The sequence below is a fragment of the Perissodus microlepis genome, chromosome 6 (genome assembly GCF_051167445.1).
Source record: "Perissodus microlepis isolate ML-2025 ecotype Zambia chromosome 6, ASM5116744v1, whole genome shotgun sequence".
NCBI lineage: Eukaryota > Metazoa > Chordata > Actinopteri > Cichliformes > Cichlidae > Perissodus > Perissodus microlepis.
Window position 1 is genome coordinate 11,026,971 of NC_140466.1, and position 24,536 is coordinate 11,051,506.

Sequence of the window (24,536 nt, forward strand, 5' to 3'; positions counted from 1 at the left end):
AATAAAGCAAAAACATTACACACAAAACATAGAAAAATACTGTTTAGGAATTTAACTTGAAATTCAAAATCGTTGTTTCTTAGTACCAGTGGTGAAACGAGTGTTTTTATGAATAAGATAAGTCTCTTTTCTAATTTGTCAAAGTTCAAAAACCACTGTGCTCTGTCATAAAAATGATGACATATGTATGTGTACACTGACAGACATCCCAAACGACCAATAACTGACCAAAATGACGCTCCAGGCGGAGCTACAATCTCCGGCGGAGGCTGGGTGTCGCCTGACCGGATGATGACAGAAGTTTTCAGTCTAATGTGGCGACTTTTATCATGCGATCACATATTTAAGACTCTTGCGAGTTTACTAAAGGCTGTTGGGACTTCTGACTCTTAGCTCTCTCGTGTCGTGCTGAAATAAACTCACCGAGCCCGTGACAGACTGCACTGCCATTTGGGAACTTTTGGTTTGCTGGACAAGAGACCCCCTTGGCTCCTGTTTGACCGTGGAGGAGAGCAGAATAAAGCCCACTGAGCTGACCGAGCTGCAGCTATGGGAAACCGGGGAATGGAAGACTTGATTCCCCTCATCAACAAGCTCCAAGACGCCTTCAGCTCTATCGGCCAGACCTGCAACTTGGACCTGCCTCAGATAGCGGTCGTCGGCGGTCAGAGTGCAGGGAAGAGCTCCGTGTTGGAGAATTTCGTTGGGAGGTTGTACCATTAATATGTAGTATTGGCTCAAACTGACACTGTGAAGCTTAACTTTCATTTTTTGGCAGGAGTCTCTCGTTGTTCCTTTAATAAAAACAACACACAGCTTTTGCGTAAAAGTCGCCAGCTAAACACTTGGTTACGCGTCTGTGTGTCGGAGCCTCCCAGTTTTCCAACAGATTCTTTCCATTATGGAGCTGTGCTATTCACGATCGATAATTACGCATTTTACGCAAGAACACAGCTGTTTGTTTAGTGACTGGCAGAACTGGTACAAAACGAGTGTCAAAGTAAAGTGCAATAATAAAAAAATAAAAGCTTTCGTCTTAGCGTCCATGTTCTTGAACTATACAGTCAAGAATGTGACTTTCTCATTAGATCTGTGTCCACTGTTCTTTCCAGTCATTGCTTCCTATTAGGCCCATTCTGTCAAACATTTACAAAGGCTGTTTTCCTTGAGACTGCTCATTCTGAAAAGAAAGATAGCTTCATAGTCCTCAAATTACACAGGTCAGGTAAATGTTTTACTTTCAAGGGTGAGGTATGTAAAGGTTGTTAGCAGTTATGATGAAGTCATCGTGGATTGATCATTTATTATGAGACAGTTACACCCATCGTATATATATGAAAATGCCTTGACTCTGCCCTCTCAGCATGCTAAGCACTGTTGAATTTCTTTGTGAGGCTGATGAATGAGCTAGAAGGAATTCCAGTAAGCAGTGTATGATTCTTCTTGATGATAAATAGCAGTAAAACAGCTGTTACATTATTGCCATATGTTTGAGGCACTCTGCTCACTTTATTACGTTGTGTAAAATAATCAGTATTTTACATTAAAAACACATTGACATAGCTTGAAACAATGTGCCATGGCCGTAATGCAGTTATAGGGGCCTAATCCACAGTTTGAGTTTAGTAACAAAGTAACAGGACCACTTTAATCGACTACATGTCCAAATGATTTCATGTGTTGTTCAAGAGATTGGGAATGTTGATTAGGCTGCCATGTCTCCTTTTTCCCCGTTTCCTTTTGTCTCCAAGTCCCAAGCAGTGGCCGAGGGAGACAGTAGAGGCATTGATGTGTTTGTGCTGGGGTCATCAGTGATGTCACCAGCTGCACTGTCATGTGTATATGACACACTGGGTACCACCAGATACCCACAGAAGAGTACAGAGCTGTTTTCATGTTTGTTAGTTGCTCCACTGACATTCAGAGATGAAGCACTGCGTTTTGAGATTGGGGTGTTTACTTGTTTTACGAAGGTGGAAGTTAGTTTTTGTCAGACACTAACAGTTTCGATTATTGATGTAGGGTTTTTTTTTTTCTATTTTATTGTTTTATTTTATTGTTTATAAAATGTTGACTAGTTTCCCCTATTTTAGTTCTCCACTAAATGGAAAAAAAATGTTCCTTTAACATTTTGCTATAATGTAAAATTACCCCCAAAATTAAATTTTTGTTTGTTTAAAAAAAAAAAGAAAAGATTATCATAATGCAAAATGTTCATGATTAATTTTGTGTTGGTGGACTAAATCATCAGTTGTTGTTTTTTTTTTAAATTGTACTTGGTTTAGAGGACAAAAAACAGTTAGCAGTGTCCTTTGCAATTCCAGTTTAGATGACCCGCTGCTTCAACCGATTCATGTTGTGGTTTCATAAGTGACAGGAAGAGAGAAAAAAACAGGATGGGATCACAGTTGTGCAATTTCCTCCCTGCGCTGTCAGCAATGACTACAAGCAGAGGCTGTATACATGTGTATAGCTTCAAATCATTATATGTTAGTGCGTGGGGCTTATTTACCTTACAATAAAACTTGGACCTTGCTGCTGGCTAGGCACGCAAACAGAAAAACAGATAAGGACATATTTTCATGGCCCAGAGAGATGTGTAGTCAGTGACCTGGAAATGATCACGATTCTATTGGACAGGAGTTTCCATTGTGATGAATGTGTATGTAATGAGAAGGGCAAACAGTGGGAGACATCTGTTTGTCTTTGCACTATTTATATTGAACAGGGATGCAAGTCAATCTTGGGTTTGCATTAATAATGCAAAAACTCAGATGGAGGCCTGCATTTCCAGTTAATGGTATATGAAAGCTATTTTTCACCATGAACTCTTATTTTGGTAGGGGATGCTAAATATGTAGGATTTTGATATAGTTTAAAAATGAAATTGATGTTTTGTTTTTTTTTGTATTTACTTATAAGTCAAGCCCTTTTTGTATAGCACCTGTATTTGCCAGTTTTAAGATCACTTCACAGATGCCGTACAAGCTGATAATAAGACAGAAAAATGTTACAAAACAAATAAAAAAGTAGATTTAGTGCTATCTAAAATATATTACTAAACACAAGGAATTATAAAGTATAATAGAATAAGAAATGCAAAAAACATAAGTGCTGTAAACGCTGTATGAAACTAAAAAAAAAAAAAGAAAAGCTTGTCCATTAAACTTTACTTGTTGTGTTAAACTTTACCTGCTTCTCTCCTTCAGGGACTTTTTGCCCAGAGGATCTGGCATCGTCACCCGTCGCCCTCTCATCCTCCAGCTGGTTAACAGTAAAGCAGGCAAGTTGTTTCTCAGTTGTTAGGAAGTAGTTCTTGAAAATCTGGCCTTTCTTGAAGAAAGCTGGAGAAATGTACCACACAGGATTGTTTTGCATTTACAATCCTGCACTCTAAATCCATATCAATACAGGTTTAATAATTGCATCATTTATGCCACTAATTGAGCTTCACTCACTACATCTTACAGCTGTGTTACTTTGTGCCGTTTCTTTCCAGTCCATTCGGTTTTCTCCTTGCCGTCTAAAACTTGTTTATCTCCATGTAGAGTATGCAGAGTTCTTGCACTGTAAAGGAAGGAAGTTTGTGGACTTTGATGAGGTCCGCCAGGAGATCGAAGCGGAAACAGACCGTCTCACTGGATCCAACAAAGGCATCTCCCCTATCCCCATCAACCTCCGTGTCTACTCCCCTAATGGTACCACACACACGTTTACAAACTCAGCCTTCTTAGTGCCAGTGCTCAACATCCATCTGATCACTTTCACCGTTCCCTCTTTTCTCTGTCAGTGCTGAACCTGACCCTGATTGACCTGCCGGGGATGACTAAAGTGCCTGTCGGTGACCAACCCCAGGACATTGAGCATCAGATCAGAGACATGTTGCTACAGTTCATCACTAAGGAGAGTTGTCTGATCCTGGCTGTTACCCCTGCAAACACAGACCTGGCCAACTCAGATGCCCTCAAGATAGCAAAGGAGGTGGACCCTCAGGGTAAGCCAATGTTCAAAATATGTGGACCTACACACATCTACATATTTCTTTTTGTAACTTTTTCGGTATAATTTTTGCAGCAACTTCAGGGATTGTACAGCAACTGCAAATTATTTGTTACTCAACAGTTATTAATGCTGATGACAATAAGTTTTTATATGAAATTATTCTGAGATTATCTATCTGAATACTAAAACATAATTACGACTTTTCTTCAGGGCTACGGACCATTGGTGTGATCACAAAGTTGGACTTGATGGACGAGGGGACAGATGCACGAGACATCCTGGAAAACAAACTTCTGCCGCTCCGCAGAGGTACGGACACAAAACCAAAGCATTAAAACTCCCACGCCATAGCCACAGCAGTATCACCTGTTGTTTTGTGGACAACAGGTTTTGCTATATTGTTGTTTTCTTTAAACCTCGCATGACTATATTGGGACAACAGCCAGAGATATTTGAAGATAGAGTTATGTCTCTCAAATAATCCCAAATTAATTGATGAACTGAATGAGGCGGAAAAAGAACTACCAGGAGGGAAAAAATTAGGCAAAATTAGCAAACATGGAGCAAAGAATCTGTGATAAACTTGAACCTAGGTTGCTGCAGTGGCCTTTGGAATATGGATTAGCCTGTGCATAAGATGAACGGTAGCAGCATGCAAGTCAGCCACATGTTTAAGCTTTTTTAAAATTTTATTTTATCTTATTTTATTTGTCAGATTTGACTGGTGATGCCATACACAGGTTTTATGCTGCATTAACCAATGAACTTGAAGTTAATATTAATAATGATACAAAATAATTGCCCAATTAAGTGTCTGAAAGCATTTAAAGATGGCTGATTATTTTCCTTTGTAAAAGGATGTTGTTTTGTGTTGCCAATTAACAGCCACAGTTAGCATCATTTTAGTTAGCATCCTATTTAACACTTACTTACTGGAATAACTGAACATCAGCTCTTTAGAGTGCATTCGAGTAAAATGCTAGAGAACACGACACCTACCTATTACTCAGACAGCCACAAACATAATAAAGCATAATGTGGTTGCCATAAAAACAGGGGGATTAACTGTAAAGACCAAATCTATTTTGTTCCTGACTCTAACCTCCTGAGAACCAAGGACAAAAGAATCTTCCCACTGAACTTTTTTGTGATTTCCTGCCTCTTTGGAGCTAAAAGAGGCCACCCAAACACATGAGATATCAATGGAAAGCCCAGGATGTCCTCTATTTAGTACATCAGGACTTAGTAGGGTAGCTCAAATGAGTCAAAAAAGCAAATGTCCATTACAGAGGTCATAAATGAATAGCCTAGTTCTCAGGAGGATAAACAAGAAGTTGAACATTTTAATACAGGGGTAAAAAAAAAAAAAAGCTACTGCATAGCCTCTAGTGGAGATTGGTGGAATTGCAGCTCATGTTTCAAAGAGGCTCTTTTGACTTAAGGTTTGCTTCAATTTTTGCCTGTTATTTCAGATTCAGACACTTTATTGTCATTATCATTTCCACAGCAACAAAATTAAATGCATCCAGTAGAAGAATAGAGCAATAAAAAGAAAGCAAATTCATAATAACTAAGGAAAAACAACATAATAAAACACAGTCACGTGTTCTTGTTTTTTCACATATTGCACATTGCCTTCCTACTGCTTTCGAAAACAGCAGTCAAAGGGCATTTGTTCAGCATTAGGTGGAATAATTACTTTAGGAAAGAAACTGTTCTGACTGACTGTTTGTCCTTGCTTTAATAGCTCTGAATTTCCTCCCCAAGGGCAAGAGCTGAAACAGAGGTTTACTGGGTGTGTGTTGAGTCTTTGAGAGTATTTATTTTAGTTTTCTTTTTTAAATTGATGTAAAACAAACACTGTTTTAATCAGAGTTTAAGAAATTAACTTTGTAGGAGCTGTAGCTTTTTGTATAATATTTAGTTTTGTAATTATTAACATATTTGGACTAGCAACCAAAAGAACTTTTTAGTCACATGTGCTGTTGTTTTAGTAAAGTGTGGGGGGATGTTCCACTTTGTGAATTCAATCTGGTCTTTAGTAAATCCATTAAATTTCTTGTGTGACTACAAATCAAAAAATGATGTGGTTCTGGTCTTCTAAACTCCCTGGGTGCCTTGTTTGTACTTTTCTTTAGGTTATATTGGTGTGGTGAACCGCAGTCAAAAGGACATTGATGGGAAGAAAGACATCCGTGCCGCTTTAGCCGCCGAAAGGAAGTTCTTCCTGTCTCATCCTGCATACAGGCACATTGCAGAACGCATGGGTACACCACACCTCCAGAAGTCCCTTAATCAAGTGAGACACACACCTGAATATACAAACACATATAACAGGCAACAACAGTTACTTATAGCACAGAAGTGTTCATAAAAACTTACAATTTTTTTGTAACTTCTTTACAGCAACTCACCAACCACATCCGCGACACGTTGCCAGGGTTACGCAGTAAACTCCAAAGCCAGCTGCTATCACTGGAGAAGGAGGTGGAGGAATACAAAAACTTCCGTCCTGACGACCCGGCACGCAAGACAAAGGCGTTACTTCAGTCAGTACCCACTTCCACAGACCCAGATCCACAGATGCATGAAAACTCTACAGGATATTACATTTAATATTCATTTTGTAAAACCTGCAGGATGGTGCAGCAGTTTGGTGTGGACTTTGAGAAGTGTATAGAAGGGTCTGGAGATCAAGTGGATACTTCCAACTTGTCTGGTGGAGCGAAGATTAACCGTATCTTTCATGAGCGGTTTCCCTTTGAACTAGTGAAGGTGACAAGTGTTATCATCCCTTTTCTCAAAAATAATTATTTTTCTTTGTCTGTTTTTTTGAGTTCTTTTAGGTCACATATTTTTTTATTTGCCCCTGAATTACCCAAAGAACACAAGCGCCTCTTAGACTGTTGCTACTGTTAATTTGGCAGCAAGTATCACCGATGATACACATAATGAATCAAATCCACTGTGTCTTAGATGGAGTTTGATGAGAAGGAGCTGAGGAAAGAGATCAGCTATGCCATCAAGAACATCCATGGAGTCAGGCAAGTTGAGCCAGGCTGTGAAAAAAACCCACACATTTGTCTGCTCACCTGTCTTACCTCTTTTCTGTCCGCGCTTTATGTGTCCCTCTTTTGTGTGCTGGCTATAATGTGTTTTTTTTCTGTAACCATTTTCTGTAATCACTCGGCTGCTTGTCAGCCTTATGTCTATTTTCTTTCCTCTGCTCTTCCTCGTTTGTTTTCCCCCACTCTCCGCTCATGCCTTCCCTGTGTGTATGTACCTGTTTCACACTGTTCCCATGTGTCTCCTACTCCATGTCTCCATGTTTGTCTTGTTTGTATGTCCTTCAGGACAGGCCTGTTCACCCCAGACTTGGCGTTTGAGGCCATAGTGAAAAAGCAGATCATTAAGCTGAAAGAGCCCTGTCTGAAATGCATCGACCTGGTCATCCAGGAGCTCATCAACACAGTCAGACAGTGCACCAATAAGGTATCACTGCATGGTCGCCTGCCCGACTGCTACTCATGCATAGCTTGTACTGCCAGATGTAATTTTTCACCCAACAGTAGCCATTTTTGTGTGCGTCTGGACATTTTTTTCTTGGATTGCACAACTGAAACAGGAATTTAAAGAACTATTTTTATAATCCTGCTTTGAGGTTTTCTTATATGAAGAAAACAATATAAAGCTACGTGTTCTGGCTGTACTGCAGTGCATTGGAGTGGTGTTTCTGAGGAGCTGTGTAGTAAGAGATAGACGGGCTGTGACACGTTCCTGTACAGGTTCTTTGCAAAAAACAAGCTGCAGGCCTGGTTTGAAGAAATAGCTCGAGACAGCGTCTACAGCCACAGCTGCTTCCTGAGATTATACTTCATCAAAGCCCTGCTTTGAACTAAATTTCAGCATGCTATTGTTTCTGTTTGATCGCGAAACTCCAACATATAGCTGACACTGGGGGGAACTCTTTTTGGGCAAGTTGAAATTTTGTTATGAAGGTGGGACTAACCAAAGTTGTTAGGCTTTATTGTGAATGCCTGTACACAGTTTGATGTCGTGTTTCTACAGCGACAAAGAAGATATAAGCCGACCAGCTAACTTGCACATGTACAGGAAGCTGAAACCTCCATCAACCTGCAGCTTGTTTCTGTTCTGAACATGAAGTAGAACTAACTAACCACCTGTTTTTCCCTTTTGTCATATTCCTCAACCTTCATCTTTACATTCCCTCTTTAAATGCTTTCTGTTTTCCCAAACTATTCCATCCAACATGGGCTTTTGTTTTGTTTTTTTATCACCATTCCCTTTTTTCTCCCACCATGGCACATACAACACTTCCTCCTCTTCCTCCTGATATTAAACCTCCAACTCCCACGATGCATCACTACAGGACAGGCCTGTTCACCCCAGACTTGGCGTTTGAAGCTATAGTGAAAAAGCAGATCATTAAGCTGAAAGATCCCTGTCTGAAATGTGTTGACCTGGTCGTCGTCGAGCTTGTCACCCTGATCAGGAAGTGCACTGAAAAGGTAAACATGAATAGCAGAGAGGCATGTTGAGGTTATGGAGAGAGCTAAAGGACAAAAGAGTGAAGGAGAAAAAACAGACAGGCTAAGACTAAATAGTGATAAAGAGCAGATAAATTCAATAAACTAACTCGTCCTGTCAGTGTCCCGCTGCTTGAAGGCTTTGCTGAACATCCATCCTGCTGCTCCCCTGGACCCCCAATGACAAATCCAAGAGCCCCTTCCCACTCTGATCCTGAAATCCACTCAGCCCATCATCACTGGGATTAGTGATTTAACACTACCTCACCAATATCAAATCCATTCCCCTCTCACAAGACATGTGGCTGCTTAAAATGGCACAGCTGTGGCTGGTGTTGTGTATATTTCAAGTGGTGTACCTTTTCTACACTATTCATATCCACAATGAGACACTCACAATGCTCTTCCAGACTGTTTTTTCCCTCTTTCCTATCTTTTAACCTCACTGATTTCCTGGTTTCTCTATGAGCTTGAGATTATAGTACAGTTGAAGGGTTAATTAACCCAGTGCTGTTTTATAATATGGTTAAATTTTCATAGATACGAAAAAATCTCAAGCTGATAGAGGACTTGTTAACGCATGCCTCCTAAGGTGTTGTATGTTAGTTGTCTGACCTCAAACATGTGTTCATGGTGTAACTTAACTGTCACTGGTTGAGTGTAGCTGCTTACAAGGAGACGCGGATTGTTTTACAGTGTTGAGCCTGCATACAGTAACAGTGTATCCGTGTGTAATCTGCATCAATCTGCAGCAGTGCATGTGTCTCTGTATGTGTGCTTTCTACAGCTGACCTCGTACCCCCGACTGAGAGAGGAGACCGAGCGGATTGTCACCACTTATATCAGAGAGAGAGACAGCAAAACCAAAGACCAGGTGCGTGCTAGAGATGGAGCTTGCCTGAACAATTATAAAGCTTGCCTTGTTTGTGTACACAACACGTCATGTTTTGCCCTCTTTGGCAGGTGCTGCTGTTGATTGACATTGAGCTCTCCTACATAAACACTAACCATGAGGACTTTATTGGATTTGCCAAGTAAGACAAACTTAAAATATAGATTATTCAGTTTAATTAGGATAAGTAAATGTGGGGGTTCATATTCGCTTTTTAATTATATACATGATAGTAAAATCTTTCCATTTCCATGATAAATCGTAGTGGCTAAAACATTATCCGCCTTTTTCCACCACTAGCTGCTGCCAGAAAACATTTAAGTCTTAAATCATTTAGCAAGCAAGTGGCTGTCATGTGACCTGCCTCCTGTGTGCTCCAAACACGAACCCTCACCTAAACTGAGTCTTTCCATAACTGAAAACTCATCTGAAGCCGACTCATATGCCGCATGTGAGAAAGGGCATCTGCGTGAACAGCTTTATTCTCTTTAAGATCAATTCAGTGTGTAGAGTTTATCAATCAAATGTTGAGCTTTATCGTGTGGAACTTTCAAACTGTTCTGTAGTATCAGGAAAAAGTAAGCCTAAATTTGAAATGATACATACACAGGCTAAGATTTTTTTTTAACACAAAAAGCATTCACTTAAATTTATTGGGATTATTTTACATTTACAGTTAAAATACAACCTAAGGGCGGCACAGATTACCTCACACCTGTCAGTGGAATTACCCTAGAGCAGTTTCTTGTAACTTGTCAGTTAATGTGTCAGAATTTGTAGAAGTGAGAATTTGCAGTTGTTTTTCTTTTTCTTTTTCTTTTTGTGCTGTTTTAATGATAGATATTTCGTCACACTGTTGTAAACCATATGTTTAATCATCAATCTCAGTGCTAACAATGAACAAAAATAATCATTAGCCATGACTGTAAGTGATTAGTCACTGGGCACTGTATTAGGTACACTTAGTACCTAGGGTGGAGCTCCTTTTGCCTTGGGAGCTCCACCTTATGCCTTTTTTCATAGCAGAGAATCAACAAAGCACTGGAAAATATATTTTTCAAAGATTTTGGTCCATATTGAAGTGATAGCACCACAGTCGGATTTGTCTGTTGCACATCCATCTATTCACCACCTCCCAAAGGTCCTCCACTGGATTCAGATATAGTAAATGTGGAGGCCTTTTAAGAACATTCAACTCATTTTCATTTTCAAGAAACCAGCTTGAGATAATCTGAGCTTTGTGACATGACACTCTATCCTGTTGAACAGCCAACAGAAAGCAGGCACATTGTAATCATAAAATCATAAAAAGGTACTCAGGGAGCCTCTGTATGCTCACTGTGTATGCTCACTTGGTATTAATGGGCCTAAAGTGTGCCAAGAAAATCCGTCTCACACCATTACACCACCACCAGCCTAAATGTTTGACACATGGTAGGATGAATCCCTCCTTTTAAGTTGTTTATGCAAAATTCTGATGCAAATGCAGCAGTGGAAATCGGACCCTCACTGGACCAGGCAACATTTCTCCAGTCTTTTACTGTCCTTTGGTGTAGCCTCAGTTTCCTGTTCTTCTGCCTGTTGTGTGCTCAGTGATGCTCTTCTTCATAGCTTGGTTGTGACGAGTGGTTATTTTTATCAGCTTTAAGCAGTCTGGCCATTCTACTCTGACCTCTGACATCTACAAGTCATTTTCTCACAGAGAACTGTCATCAGCTGCATATTATCTTTTTTCAGGACCATCTGTTGTAAACCCTAGAGATGGTTGTGTAGATCAGCACTTTCTGAAACACTCAGACAAGCTCGTCTCACACCTGTAATAGTGCCACATTCAAAGCCACTTAAACCACCTTGTTCTCAATTTTGATGCTCAGTTTGAACTTTAGCAGGTCAGCTCGAACATGCCTAAATGCACTGACTGTTGGCTAATAAAGTGGGCATTGTGTAAATATATTTTGGTTTGGTTAGCGTTTAATCTTTCTGCCTTTTAGTTTGAAATGAAATTCTACTAAACCCAAATGCATTTAAAGGCTACTCAACAGTTCATCCTGCTCTGCCTTAAAGATAAAAAAATATATATCAAAAGCAAACTGATCAAAAGGAAACTGATGTCTTAGATTATTTTATGTTGCATGAAAGATTCCAAGAGTAGTGACAGTTATTGACTTTCTCTGTCATCTGTTCCCCGTTTGAAAAAAGTTCTGTATCTGATGTTATGAAATCTGCCTCCTACAGCGCCCAGCAAAGGACTGCTGCTAATGCCACCAAGAAGCGAGCCATGCCCAATCAGGTGATCAAAGATACAGTCTACACCTCATCTAAAGTGCACATGCCTCTGTGATGTCATCATAGACCCTGCTTCCATCTGCTGTTATTCTGTTTTCATTTCTTGATGTTGTCTCAGCCTATCTCTCCTGCCATTACTACCTTGTTTCGTCACACGTTCATACTCTTGTCTGTGGCCCTCTAGTACTCTCCCTTAATTTCCCTTTCCTCCGCCTCTTCTTGTGGTTCTCCTTTAAATAGCCCAGGGAGAGATTCTTGTAAGTATGAAGCCCCCACGTCTACATTTGTCACTTCCTTCTTCACTGGGTGCAGAGTGAACGGTCATTCGGACCATGCCGAGAAGCAAGATTTGTACTCCGTGATGAGAGGAATTGGGAAGTGAGAGTTACACTAACAAGGATGTGTTATGAGAACTGGAGTAGCTGTCATTAAAAAAAAGCAAACAAACAAAAAAACTTACAGCTTCCTTTTTTAAAATTCACTGTAATGTTCTGTATACACAAGGCAAGTTGATGTGTGAGAATTTGGGACAATTCTTATTAAACTTACGATAAGTAAGTTCACAGTCACATGTACTAAAAAAAAAATTCTGGAAAAACTTTGTTGTTTGGAGTAAATTGCAGCAAACCAGTAAAGACGACCCACTACCTAAAGAAAGTAGAAAAACTGTCTGTAGACTTGCACTTTCAGCAGGATTTACGGGCGTTAGAAGCCCAACAGTGCATCATTTGTCAGGAGAAGCTGATTACTGATATGGTGCCAAATTAGCTAAAGAGGCGCTTGGAAATCAAACATGACATCTTAGAAATCTTAGAAAGATTGAAACCAGAAGAAAATGCCAACGGAGTGAGATTGTAGGTTTCCTGCTAGGCCCAGAGTCCACTAATGTGCCTCAAATGTACCTAAGTTCCCTCTGTGTGTGTCAGGCACAAAGAAATTGAAAACCACTGGCCAAATCATAAAGGATGCCCGTGTGGATGTGTTTTAACAGAATAGCCTAAATAGCTGTGGCTTTGTTATTTTGTAGCTCACAGCTCAGATGCTCAGTTCTTTTGCTGTGTCAGTGACCATTCCACAGAAACAAACAAGAAATTTGTAGCTCCACTCCAGCACATTTGATTAATGAAATTTAGCCATCAGTAATCCCTTCCAAGCTGAACTACAGGCTCTTTTAAAAATCACATTTTAATTGCAGTATTAAGACTTTAAGTAATTAACAGTGACACATATCTGCAGTTATGATTAATTATACTGGGAAATTCGTGCACTAGTGGTCTATAAAAGTTACATTTTGAACCAATTTGTCACAGCTATCCACTGTAACAAATTGTCTGCAAGGCTGACGCACCAACTGTGCAATCCATCTATGGTTACGCCAACCAGATTTCAAGTATTGCATACGTCTGCTGATTATCCCTGTGTGTTCATTTGTCTTCCTGTTCATCAGTCTGGCAGTAAAAAGGATGCAAAGAAGGTGACTTTCCATTTGAACCTATTATCACTTGTTTGTACTCTTTGTGGTGCATTTATTGATGCTGTACGGACTGATCTGATTGCTTAGTGATCTCCTTTTTTTTTATTAAGAACATTGTTACACCAGCATGGCTGCTATGTTGCTGTTTTTAATGTTGCTGTGGCATTTTTTGGGGCATATATTCGGTGTATGTTTAGGTTTCATTTGTTTTTACCATTCTGGTCGCTTGCTGTTGATCACCTGTCTGTACAGCTTAATCAACTGTTGGACTTAACTGTGTACAGGTCATCCGCAGAGGTTGGCTCACCATCAACATCAGCATTATGAAAGGGGGATCCAAGGAATACTGGTTTGTCCTGACTGCTGAGTCTCTGTCCTGGTACAAAGACGATGAGGTAAGGCTGTTTTCAAAGACAAAAGGTTAAGTAATAATTTACTGGAGTAAAGCGGAAGTTACAGCATGCCAACAATGGCAAAATCTTACGTGTGCGTTTAAAGAAATTTCTTAAAGTTGTTCCGAGCAGTGAATGAGTTTGTTTTGAAATAACTTTATGCATTTAAGTCTGTCTACTTTTAAACTTGTCGATACATAACTGTGTCTTTTATCAGGAAAAGGAAAAGAAGTATATGCTGCCTCTTGACAACCTGAAGCTGAGAGATGTGGAAAAGGGCTTCATGTCCAGCAAACACGTCTTTGCCATCTTCAATACTGAACAGAGGTGTGGATGCTTTAATCGTCTATAATCATTACAGTAATGCTGGGTTTGTTTTTTTTAGATATGATCTTTGGTCAAAGTTTGTGCATGTCTGTTTTACAGGAATGTGTACAAAGACCTGCGTCAGATTGAACTGGCATGTGACACTCAGGAGGATGTTGACAGCTGGAAGGCTTCCTTCCTGAGAGCTGGTGTTTACCCAGAAAAGGACCAGGTATTTCATTGTTACACTTACAATCTAGAAAACTGGGGAACCTTTTATTCTAGTGCTTTCAGAGGTGAGTATTACAAAGCATTATGTTCAGAGTTAACGTCTGTACTTTCCTAAGACCACTGAAGGAAACTGCAATAACAATCACAACAGTGCATTGCAAACTGTTGCATTGTCACAGGAACAACATGCAAATATCTTTATCTTTGACAAATTGCTGCTAATTTCATTTTACACAGCTTCAACTATAGAAGACAGATTTTAAAAATGGCTATAAAAATGGAATATTTGAGCAGCAAAATCAGTTTTGCTTTGATCTGCCCAAAAGTCATTTACATGTCTCCTTAATTGGACTATGGGGAAGTGTCAGACCTACATCTTTTAATCTTTTACGTATAAGTATAAAGTTTCACACGTTTAATGTGCAGCTGTCACATTAGAAGTGAAAAGCAGCAGCGTTAAAATTAATATAATTTTATAAATTCATGATAATTAACCACCATCTGCAAGGACTTCACTTATTCCTAGCACTATTGTGCCTTTTTCACCAAGTCTCATTTTATGTGAGCACACACAGAGCCTGAAGAAGAAACTCGATTCACAAAGGAATTGTATTATCGTTTATCTCTGACGCAGGTTTTATTCATATATTTATTTAAAGCTAGCTCACAAAAGAAAGCCTGGCTGTGTTGAAATACCTCTGCTGGTACAGTCCAGAATTGGTGTTTCTAAATGTGTTAACTTTTTATCTAAAGACACCTGCTATTCATGGTCATTTTTGCTTCCTCTGTCTCTATCCATCTGTCTGGTGTCCTGCAGACTGAGAATGACGATGCGATGAATCCTAGTGACACCGTGTCCATGGACCCGCAGCTGGAACGACAGGTGGAGACTATCCGCAACCTTGTGGACTCATACATCAGCATTGTCAACAAGTCCATCAGAGATCTCATGCCCAAGACCATCATGCATCTCATGATCAACAGCGTATGTCTACTGCTTTATTGCTGTGACTCAACATTAGTCGGAGACTTTACTCAAAGCAGGCAGGAAGCAGACAGCTGCTGAGTGTAGTGGTACAGATAAAAGAGTCATACATTTCCCCTCAGGAGTTGGCAAAGACTAAAACAGTGTTAAAAAGAGGGGCTGGGAATAATTATATAATAATTTAAACATTGCACTTTATCTAAAAAGCAACTTTATAGAGTCCTGCTCAAAATTATTTATAGTTTTTCAAATGTGGAATACCAAATCTTATTAGAATTAGTTTTCTAAACTGCTGCCCTTTTCCCACTCGCACTTCCAGGCCAAGGACTTCATCCACTCAGAGCTGCTTGCCTACCTGTACTCTGCAGGGGACCAGGGCAGCTTGATGGAGGAGTCAGCGGAGCAGGCTCAGAGGAGAGATGAGATGCTGAGGATGTACCACGCTCTGAAAGAGGCTCTGGTCATCATCGGAGACATCAGCACCACCACGATTTCTACTCCAGTCCCGCCACCTGTCGACGATACCTGGATTGCCAAAGAACCAAGGTACAACATAATTTTGGACAAATTCACACAACACTTACATAAAATATTACATTAAAACTTAAATACAAGATAAAACAAAGCTGCTGAGACTATGGAAATAATGAAGGGAAATAAAAAAAACTATATTAATAATAATTAAAACCCTTTTCACACTTGTATTAACAAGAACTCATGTGATTTGGGAAGTACCCACAACATCTGTGTTTTGGGCAACACAAAGACAAGTTCACTCTAAATTTACTGACATCTGTGGTCACCAGGTAGAGACCCAGTGTTACTATTAATAGACATATAGTCACTGTTGATTTGTTTCAATGTTTCCAAACCACTGAATGTCCCAAAGTAATGTTAGTTCTCTGCAAAACAGACAAACTAGGCTTGACTCATTTTATTACTCCAGATGTCCAGCAGAGGTCATCTAAAGACTGTTTTTTCCACCAATGCAAAAGAGCATTTTCAGTTATACCAGCATCCAACTATGTTCATGTTTTTTGCAGTAATGAAACAGATTGAAGTATAAAAATCACATAATATGAGTTCTGTCGGCTGGAACATCAAAAAAGACAGTATGGCTTACCCTATTTAAATATATGCTATGCTAAAATTAAATATATGACATTTGTTTTTGACATGATATTAAATATCTTTCCGTATCTTTCTTTCAGTCCTCCAGCATCCCGTCCTGGCACCGCATCAGGGGCCCCTCCCAGCCGACCCCCAGGGGTGAGGGGGGCCACTCCAGGTCCTCCATCTGCTCTCAACCCATCACCAGCATTTGGACCTCCCGTGCCTTCCCGGCCTCCAGGCGATCCCAACTCTGTTCCTCTAGTCCCATCAAGGCCGGCCCGTGTGCCTCCAGCGCTGCCACCGGGCGTTCCTAGGTAAAACTACATATACACACACACACATACAGACCTTGAAGCTTTTTTTGTGTGGCTTTGGTATTGGGGAAAGTTGCACTGAAACATTTGGTGAAGGGCTGCACTATGTGTTACTCAGGCTTTTGTTGGTGGTTTGGGAAAAACTGATGCATGAACTTCTGATAATATTTTTCCTTGCATGTTCCCTCCCCTTCCCTTCCCCCAATACCTCTTCTCCTCTCTTTTCCTGCAGCAGAAGACCACCGGCTGCTCCCAACCGACCTACTATCATACGTCCTTCAGAGCCCTCGCTTCTTGATTAGAAACCTTTTTTTTTATCTGGTCTTAAAGACTTTGTTTACACTTATATATTTCTTTTAAGCAGAAATAGTCACTAATTTTTTTCCTGTAACTTTAGACTACTGTTAAGTAGTAATCTGATGCTGTTTCAGTCTGTGCATTTCAGAAGCATATTGTATGTAATTGTGAGATTTTTTTTAACAAGTACATAATGACATTTCCTGCATTTAGTATTATGAAAAGGGATAAATTTGATGACTTTAATGGCTCAAAAGTGTGGAACCAGCAAGTCAGGCTGAATTTTTCATTGTGCATTTAAATTGAAATGTGTCTTACAACAATACAATTTGTAACTTTTTGTATTATGTGTACTTGCTAATATTTTGTCAGCAATTTTACACACTATTCACCTCAATAAGTAAAACCGCACTTTTCTCTCAATTTTTCTCAGCTTAAAACAGGCTTATACAAATTAGAGTGACCAGTATTTTATATGCTTGATAATTTTGTCTAATTAAGTTTTTATGGGTAAGGTTTTACCATTTTTCTTTTAAAGACCAAGTAAACAAGAGACAGAAGAGGGGAAAAAAACCACACTGCTGCTGGAGCAGTGTGGTTTTTTCTGGTTTAACAACAATAAATATACAGTAGTTGAGGTAAGAGTGAACTTACCCAGTCAAATACCCAGTCTGACAATTACCTCCCACAACTGTTCATCCTCATTAGTGCCTACAGTAAAGAAAGAAATTATAATTACTTAAAAAAAAACCTAAGCCATAATGGAAAAAATGTAAGGAAGACGTTCTTCTTCTTCATGAAGTGATGGAGTGAATAAATGAATAGAAAAAGACAAGTGTTTGGTGGCTGCAGCTTCTTCTTCTTTACTTTTCTCAAGTTTTTTGGGTTTTTTTTGCACAAACAGTGAAACATGCAGAACATGCCTCTTGTGTCAGCATTTACACAGAATTGAGGTTAATAACCTTTGATTTGTAAGATTAGGAGACCAAGAGAAAAATTTCACTTTCTGTATGTGGCATGATAAGATCTTCTGCAAAGCATGATGAAAGCTAGTTGCTTTTGGTGTTTTGCTGTTCATGTAGCTGGGAAGGAATTACTAAAGGTATACAATCCTGTTCTTCCTCACCTTTTCTTCTGTCCGCTGTGTTTTACTAATACCGTTACCCAAAATCTTTTCTTCTTCTCGTGATCTTTTAATACAGGCGGCCACCGCAAGTCCCTGCTCGTCCCAACCACTGGTGAGGGAAACTCAGACTCTACAGCAGGAGGAAGATTGTCCTACGTATAATTGTTAAGCTAGACACTTAAATAACAAGTGCATGCAGAAATAATGGTTATACATTACAACAGAAGTCGTGGCTGGACAAAAGTTGACACTCTGTATGCGTTGGCTTCTAGAATGAGAAATGCTGGCATCCTCTGTACATTCAAGTAGACTATTAAATTTACTTAGTATTTCTATTATTTAATTTACTGTGTAGCAATCATGAAAAAATAATTTGTTTTGTTCTTTATCAGAAATGTTTATCAAACCTGAGGAAATAAAAGTAAATTGAAGGCAAAGCTTTGTGATAACATTTAGCTTAACTGTCCTACTAGGTGTGTTTACCTTGGCATGCTGATCTACTGCATGTTATTCATTCAAGACTGATGTGGAATTCATCATGTGACTTATTTATAAAGACAATTCTTTAATCAGTTCTGTATGTGGCTGTTTTTTATCCCGAAAAAAAAAATCCTCACATCAAAGTATTTCTGTGTAAAAATGCATTTATTCTGATCAGTGACTCCCATGAAAACTTGATTTTTAAGTATCTCACACACAATGCATCTGGTAAAAAATAAAAAGCTGAGTAGAATCAAAATTACATTCTTTTCACACACAAGTGTCAGAAAGAAAAAAAAGCCGATCTGATTCCCCAGAAGCCAAAATGTCAGAAACCAAACATGCATGTAACAATCCTGATATATACATGAACTTACATTCACATACATCCTGTATGCATACAAGTCTAAAAGAGAACTGACACGTGTTTGTCATCATTAATCACTGTGAAAATAATCCCTCATTCTTGTTCTGCATTTTTATTTGTGAGTATCTCAGCTGTTCTTTAATGGCACATAACAATAAATCAGTAACCTCTCAAAAGAAAAAGAAAAACATCCCTAAGGCTATAACCAAGGAAACACTTGGAGTGATGACAATTAAAATCGCTGTTACGATGGCAGGATCTGTTGAGGACAAATAAGCCAGCAACACTATTGCACAATGTTATCCCCTGTAAACCAGCAGTCAAAGAAGTTACACAGATCAATTGTTAAGTGTTGTCACACAATTGACCTTCAAAGGTAATGACACCTTTGGTGAAAATTTCCCAAAACCTTTACACAGTTTCAGAAGTATGGGACAGGACAACATTTCCTCGATGGCTTGTGGTAAGATCTGACGTTAAAGGCACTAAATGACAGAAATGACTAACTAACCTAAACTTCCTAAACCCTTTACTCATCTGGTTACCCTTAAGGGTGTAACAATGTTACTTATTGCTCACAAAGAAATGTGGAACAAGGTCTCAGAAATTAAATACAACTCCAGCAGAATTTATTGTGACTGTTTGTGTCCATGTGGATTATAAGAGCAATAATACACAATAGTAATAATTTGAATGGGTAACCAAATGCCTTGTTCTCAGCTGATTTCCTTCCCGGTCTGTCATGTATTACTTCAAAACAATCCCTCTATGTGCGGACCCTCCGCTTATCATCAAACAGTTTGCGGACTGTGTAGACCTGTGAACAAAGATGGCGGGATATCAGGTTTGAAAAGTGTCTGCCTAAAGTACAAAAACAAATCATTTTCCCTTATTGAGGTTGTGAAGCTTTATTTCTTCTTTATTTACCTGTGTAAGAGCCACGCACAACATCACCACCACGCTGGCACACGACCAGAACGAGACTCTCCACAGGTTATCTTCCAAAAGGTTTCGGTCCCGTGCCTCGAAAGCGCGCAGCACCGTCTGCATCTGTCGGCTGCGCTCCAAGCGTTTGTAAAGAGATTCCATGGATTCCTGAGGGGAATGAAGCCCGGCATGAAAACATGGATAGCAACAGGGAGCAAAGATTTAAGGGATTTGAAAAAGAAACGAGAGGGGAAAAAATGACAGGATATGCTTGGTCTCAAAAGTACCGAGCTTTCAATTGTGTAGTTGGTAAAGTGGAAGAAATAGAAGTTGCAAAAGGCTTAATGACTTTTCTAAACTTCCATTTTGGTGTCAAAACAGAACTTAGATATGTGTTTTCTGTGCCGTTTCAGTTCATGTCAAATGTAAGTTTGTCAGCTAGAAAACCCATAATACGTCATGCAGCAATCATGTGGTTTAGTTTAACTAGTTTGACTTGCCAAGTAGGCAATGATTTTCCAGCAGGTGCATCAGTATTTAAGTCTTCAAAACTGGCAAACACTGTGTAAAGATTGAAGCAGATGTTATTTGACATTTTCTATATCGTCAGCAAAATCCCACAAAAACAAAAAACCAAGAGTGTATTAGTTTGTCTTTTAAAACTTTCCCACTTCCCCTGCCTGTCTGTGTCTCACAGCTCAAGCATAATTTGTTCGAACTGAATATCAAAGAATAACAGGTAAAAGACATATGATTTCCTTTTCTAAAAACACTATCCAAGTAGAGGCTAGTAGCAGAAGCATACTAGCATGTGTAGTAAGTGTTGGTCAAAAGCAGCTGGACATCTTTCAGGTTTTTCAAAAATCACCTTTCAACTGAAAGGCCTTTTCAGTTTCATAAGCTGTACTTGCATATATGGGACTCTCCATCATCTCTAGTGGGGTTAAATAAAATAGTTTGAAATGTGTTCAAAACCCAAACGAAATTCAGTTCCCTTTTACTCAAGTACTTTAATGATCTGATCGCTTCACAGATAAGTGTCAGAGTATACGCTGCTTCAGACATATGGTTAAGTTGTGGCTAATTTCTAAGTCTGTATAACCACCATGGAAAGTTGCGTCGTAAGTCAACTGTAAATGACCACATGATCACATGTTAGAAAGGCTTTATTAAGATGTGATCAAGTCATTCATCTCTCAGTGTCGCATCTTCCCGTCCTCTTCTCACCCACTGTTTCTCTGTATGATGGTTGCTTTTTATTTTCTCCTCCCTTAATATCTGGTGAGGTAAAATAACGTAAATAAATAACCATTTGTCATAGTGTGCATTTCCTTTGCATATATAATTTTGGAGGCTATGAAATAATTATTTAATTTGTATCATTTTGAGTTTCCTACAACATGCTTAGTGTGACGCAGATGTTACACACTACAAGCAAAGTGTAGTATTTCTAATGAAATGAATTTTTTCCTAAACAGCGTAATGTAATTTTAAAAGAGGATGCCAGTCAAAGAACACTAAAACCAAGAGGCAAACACCAGGGCTAAGTAACGAAGCCAAGGCAAAATAGTGCCAAAAATAGTCAAATTCTTCTTTAAGCCACTTGAAGCTCCAAAAGCGAGTCAACACACAAACTCGCATGTTAAAATGTCCAAGTTTACACCATTAAAAAAGCATGTTTACAGTGACTTTGGTCTCTATGAACAGTTTGCCCCATTTGTCACAACTAAACTAACATGGATTTTATTTTTATTTTTTTAATATTCTTTCATGAGTGTGTCCATGTGAACTAAGAGGCACGCCGACACAGGCTAATCTGTAGCTCCTGTGCTTCACTTGGTCCGCTACGCTGTGTTTGTGCTTTTTTCGCCATTTTTGGAGAATTTTTAATAGACTGTATGGCAAATACTATGTCTGCCTGTGAGACCATCCAAGAAGTTGGTTCTCCAGTTTTTATGAGTAAATTTCAAGTATTTCACTTGGCTTGTAATTAGCTATAATTGGTAGGCATATGTGTGTCGGTGTGCCACACGCGTACTCCGTATTAACACAGTTGCTAACCAAGCTTGCTGGTGGTAGCCTATAACAGAGCACTAACAATCTCCTGCCCAAATATGGTGAATTTAAGCCTCAAAAACAAACACACAACATTTGCAGGTGTCCAAAATGCTTTGAAGCTTTAAACCCAGACACTGCGATGGATGACATCACAGTGTCTACATTACCCACAAACTGGGACTAAATTACTAATTTTACTAATAACTTATTAAAGTAAAGGGAAGAGGATACAAACAGCAGTTAAGGTAAAAAAGAAATTAAATAACAGTAAATTACTATAAAAATTACAGTATTTATGTGAACGAATCAAAAACCGTATCCTTTTGAGTCAATGAAAAGCAGCTTTCCAGCATGCATGAGTTTACGCCGTGAATCAGTAAACACACTGTAAATATGATGATGACAGTTTTGAGCATTCGGTGTGTTTTATGATTCACTTGAATTTATTTTTTTAATGATGACTCATTTTCAAGTGGACTGAGTGAGGATGTCCAAACTTCCTCGCTTGGGAACTATTTTTATAACAATAAACGACACACTCTGAAGAAAGTTTCTGTAAAACCACACGAGGTGTTTGGAACTGATGACAAAAAAGCTGCGGCGTTTTTAATTCCTAGTGGTGACGTTAATTACGCAATAAGGTATCAATGACAGTAAAAGGATTTTTATCAATGGAACAAATGATGCAACTTGCCCTTTTTCTGTTTGAATTCAAAAACCTAAAACTCACCCTGATGTCTTCCAGTTTGTATTCAAGAAGGCTTCCCTCAGGCTCCTCTAAGCCCGCCCACTCATCATCTCCTCCCACATCTCCTCCTTGGCCCTCAATAATGATCTCAAAGAACACCATCTTTTCTGAGAAGCGACTGAAGCTGTTGTCAAAACAGATTTCATAGTCTCCCTCCTCTGTGGGCTCCACCCTGAAAGAACAGAGAATGAAAATATCAAATATAAACTAAGTTGTAATAACCCACAGGGTATATATGAAGAATGATCACAGATACAGGCCACTTACACGTGGACTCCATCAGAGCGTCGTGACTCATATATGAGCCGGATGCCCTGAGGGGAGACTACTGTGAAGTCTACATCCATACCAGCACCTGCTATTACCTGGAAAAATAGACATTCACATAAGCACATTGTGCACCTTCAAATTCAAATGTCAAACATTTTGCAGTAAAAGAAAAGTCTCTAGCCAAACTAATACTAACACTTTCAAGAGGGACTCTCCCACTAAACAAACAACAAGTTGACTTGTATTACTTCCTGTCTTAAAGCCTGTTTAAACTGATACTTACAAGGTGCTGCCTTGTTTGGACAGTCATAAAGGTAATATGATGGCTTCCTCCATGAATCAGCAACAAGTTAGATCAGTGACTAAATCATCTAATTAGAACAATATAATTTCACAACATTGAGTCCCACATTGTTTTTTGTATATTGCGCAATTTGTAATTTTTCTGCAGCATACAACTTTTAATACCATGCCCAACAGTTACTTTTCTACTTCTGTGTTCAGCTGATTTTCCAACTGGTGTCTGTTGTTATATTTACATAATCTTTTTTTACATTATCATTTGCATTATTGTTGAGATACTGTTTAATATTTCTGCCGTTTAATGAGATCGGTGATGTTGCTGATTCTTTGCTGTCTGATTTTACACAGCAAACAATGAATCCTAAGAAAATAGAGCTGCTCATTTAGAGCAAAGACTACTGCATATTCATAATTATTTTGGTCATGATTCTTAAACACTTTTACTCACAAACTTTTTTTTTTTAAAAAAGGAAAACTTCACTGTTTCTTCTTTCTTTCTTTTTGCATCACACAGAATCACAATGAATCAGTATGAAGAGACTGTCTGAACTGAGATCTGAGTCACTGTCAGTTTTACACACTTCTTACTGGCATAGACATTTCCCATGGGGGTTGCTAGACCATGGTTTTACTAGTTCTAGTATTAGTCCTAGTACCAGCTGGGTCAAGAACTGCAGTGCGTTGGCATCACGGGTTTATCTCGAACAGCAGGATCTGAAACCATCAGACACGTGACTCATTAAGATCCTTATGTTATTTCCGGTACGCTATTTTGTTATCATTGATCTGTACAGGGAAAGCATCTGACTTTCGGGAAGCACCTTATTTATAAAACGGTGGCAGATCAATTAGATTTGATTTGACGTGTTGGTTTGATTTGACTTGCTTACCGTTTCAGGAAAATGTGGAACAAAAGATGCATTGGTAATAACTTCAGATTCTTCAATGTGACGTTAATGGTGGCTTATTAAAATACCTGCACAATGCATGCATGCATGCCAGCTAACGTGAGCTGAAAGGAGTGACGCAAGGCATCTACAACATGTTCCGCTATCGCTGCTATTATGAAATAAACTGTGTAGACATTGAGTGGTTATTTCTTCGGACCCCCCATACACAGTTACCTGATATTCGACCTCCATCGTACCGTTCTTTACTGCGTTTTGAAAGAAACACTCGGATCTTCCTGCTGGCAACAGAAACGTAAACTCGCTGTCTTGGCTCTGACCGAAACAGCTCACAGACCCTGCATACCACACAAAGATTGCTGCAAACACAAGCAGCCGTCCTCTGCTTCCAGATTTCCTCCAAAGTGCATCCATGGCGAAAATATTATTGGAAAAACACAGGGCTATCTAAGTTGAGCCATCTCCTTAGCATCCCCTCTTCCGCAGCAGAACTTTACGATGCCGGGATTG

The 24,536-nt window shown here is 39.2% G+C and overlaps 2 protein-coding genes across 5 annotated transcripts; one reads left to right on the forward strand and one right to left on the reverse strand.

Moving 5' to 3' along the window:
* Positions 1-253: 253 nt before the first annotated feature.
* Positions 254-17,679, forward strand: dnm2b (dynamin 2b). 4 transcript variants are annotated; one of them, XM_084930740.1, is made up of 20 exons: positions 254-710; positions 3,210-3,283; positions 3,549-3,698; positions 3,791-3,994; positions 4,213-4,311; positions 6,141-6,301; positions 6,409-6,551; positions 6,642-6,777; positions 6,979-7,046; positions 8,393-8,531; positions 9,337-9,423; positions 9,513-9,583; positions 11,677-11,731; positions 13,486-13,596; positions 13,811-13,920; positions 14,020-14,131; positions 14,948-15,115; positions 15,435-15,661; positions 16,327-16,542; positions 16,775-17,679. In XM_084930740.1, exons 1-20 carry the CDS (start codon positions 550-552, stop codon positions 16,842-16,844), a joined length of 2,562 nt encoding a protein of 853 aa, XP_084786866.1. In that variant the 5' UTR covers positions 254-549; the 3' UTR covers positions 16,845-17,679. The 4 variants fall into 4 exon arrangements, with proteins under 4 accessions (XP_084786866.1, XP_084786867.1, XP_084786864.1 ...); XM_084930741.1 differs by having other exon boundaries at positions 16,778-17,679; XM_084930738.1 differs by lacking the exon at positions 8,393-8,531 and adding an exon at positions 7,356-7,494 and having other exon boundaries at positions 255-710.
* Positions 17,680-18,591: 912 nt separating this feature from the next.
* On the reverse strand, positions 18,592-24,536 carry tmed1b (transmembrane p24 trafficking protein 1b). The gene is made up of 5 exons (XM_084930742.1): positions 24,243-24,536; positions 22,813-22,910; positions 22,528-22,717; positions 19,740-19,907; positions 18,592-19,629 (listed from the first exon to the last, which is right to left on the reverse strand). Exons 1-5 carry the CDS (start codon positions 24,438-24,440, stop codon positions 19,579-19,581), a joined length of 705 nt encoding a protein of 234 aa, XP_084786868.1. The 5' UTR covers positions 24,441-24,536; the 3' UTR covers positions 18,592-19,578.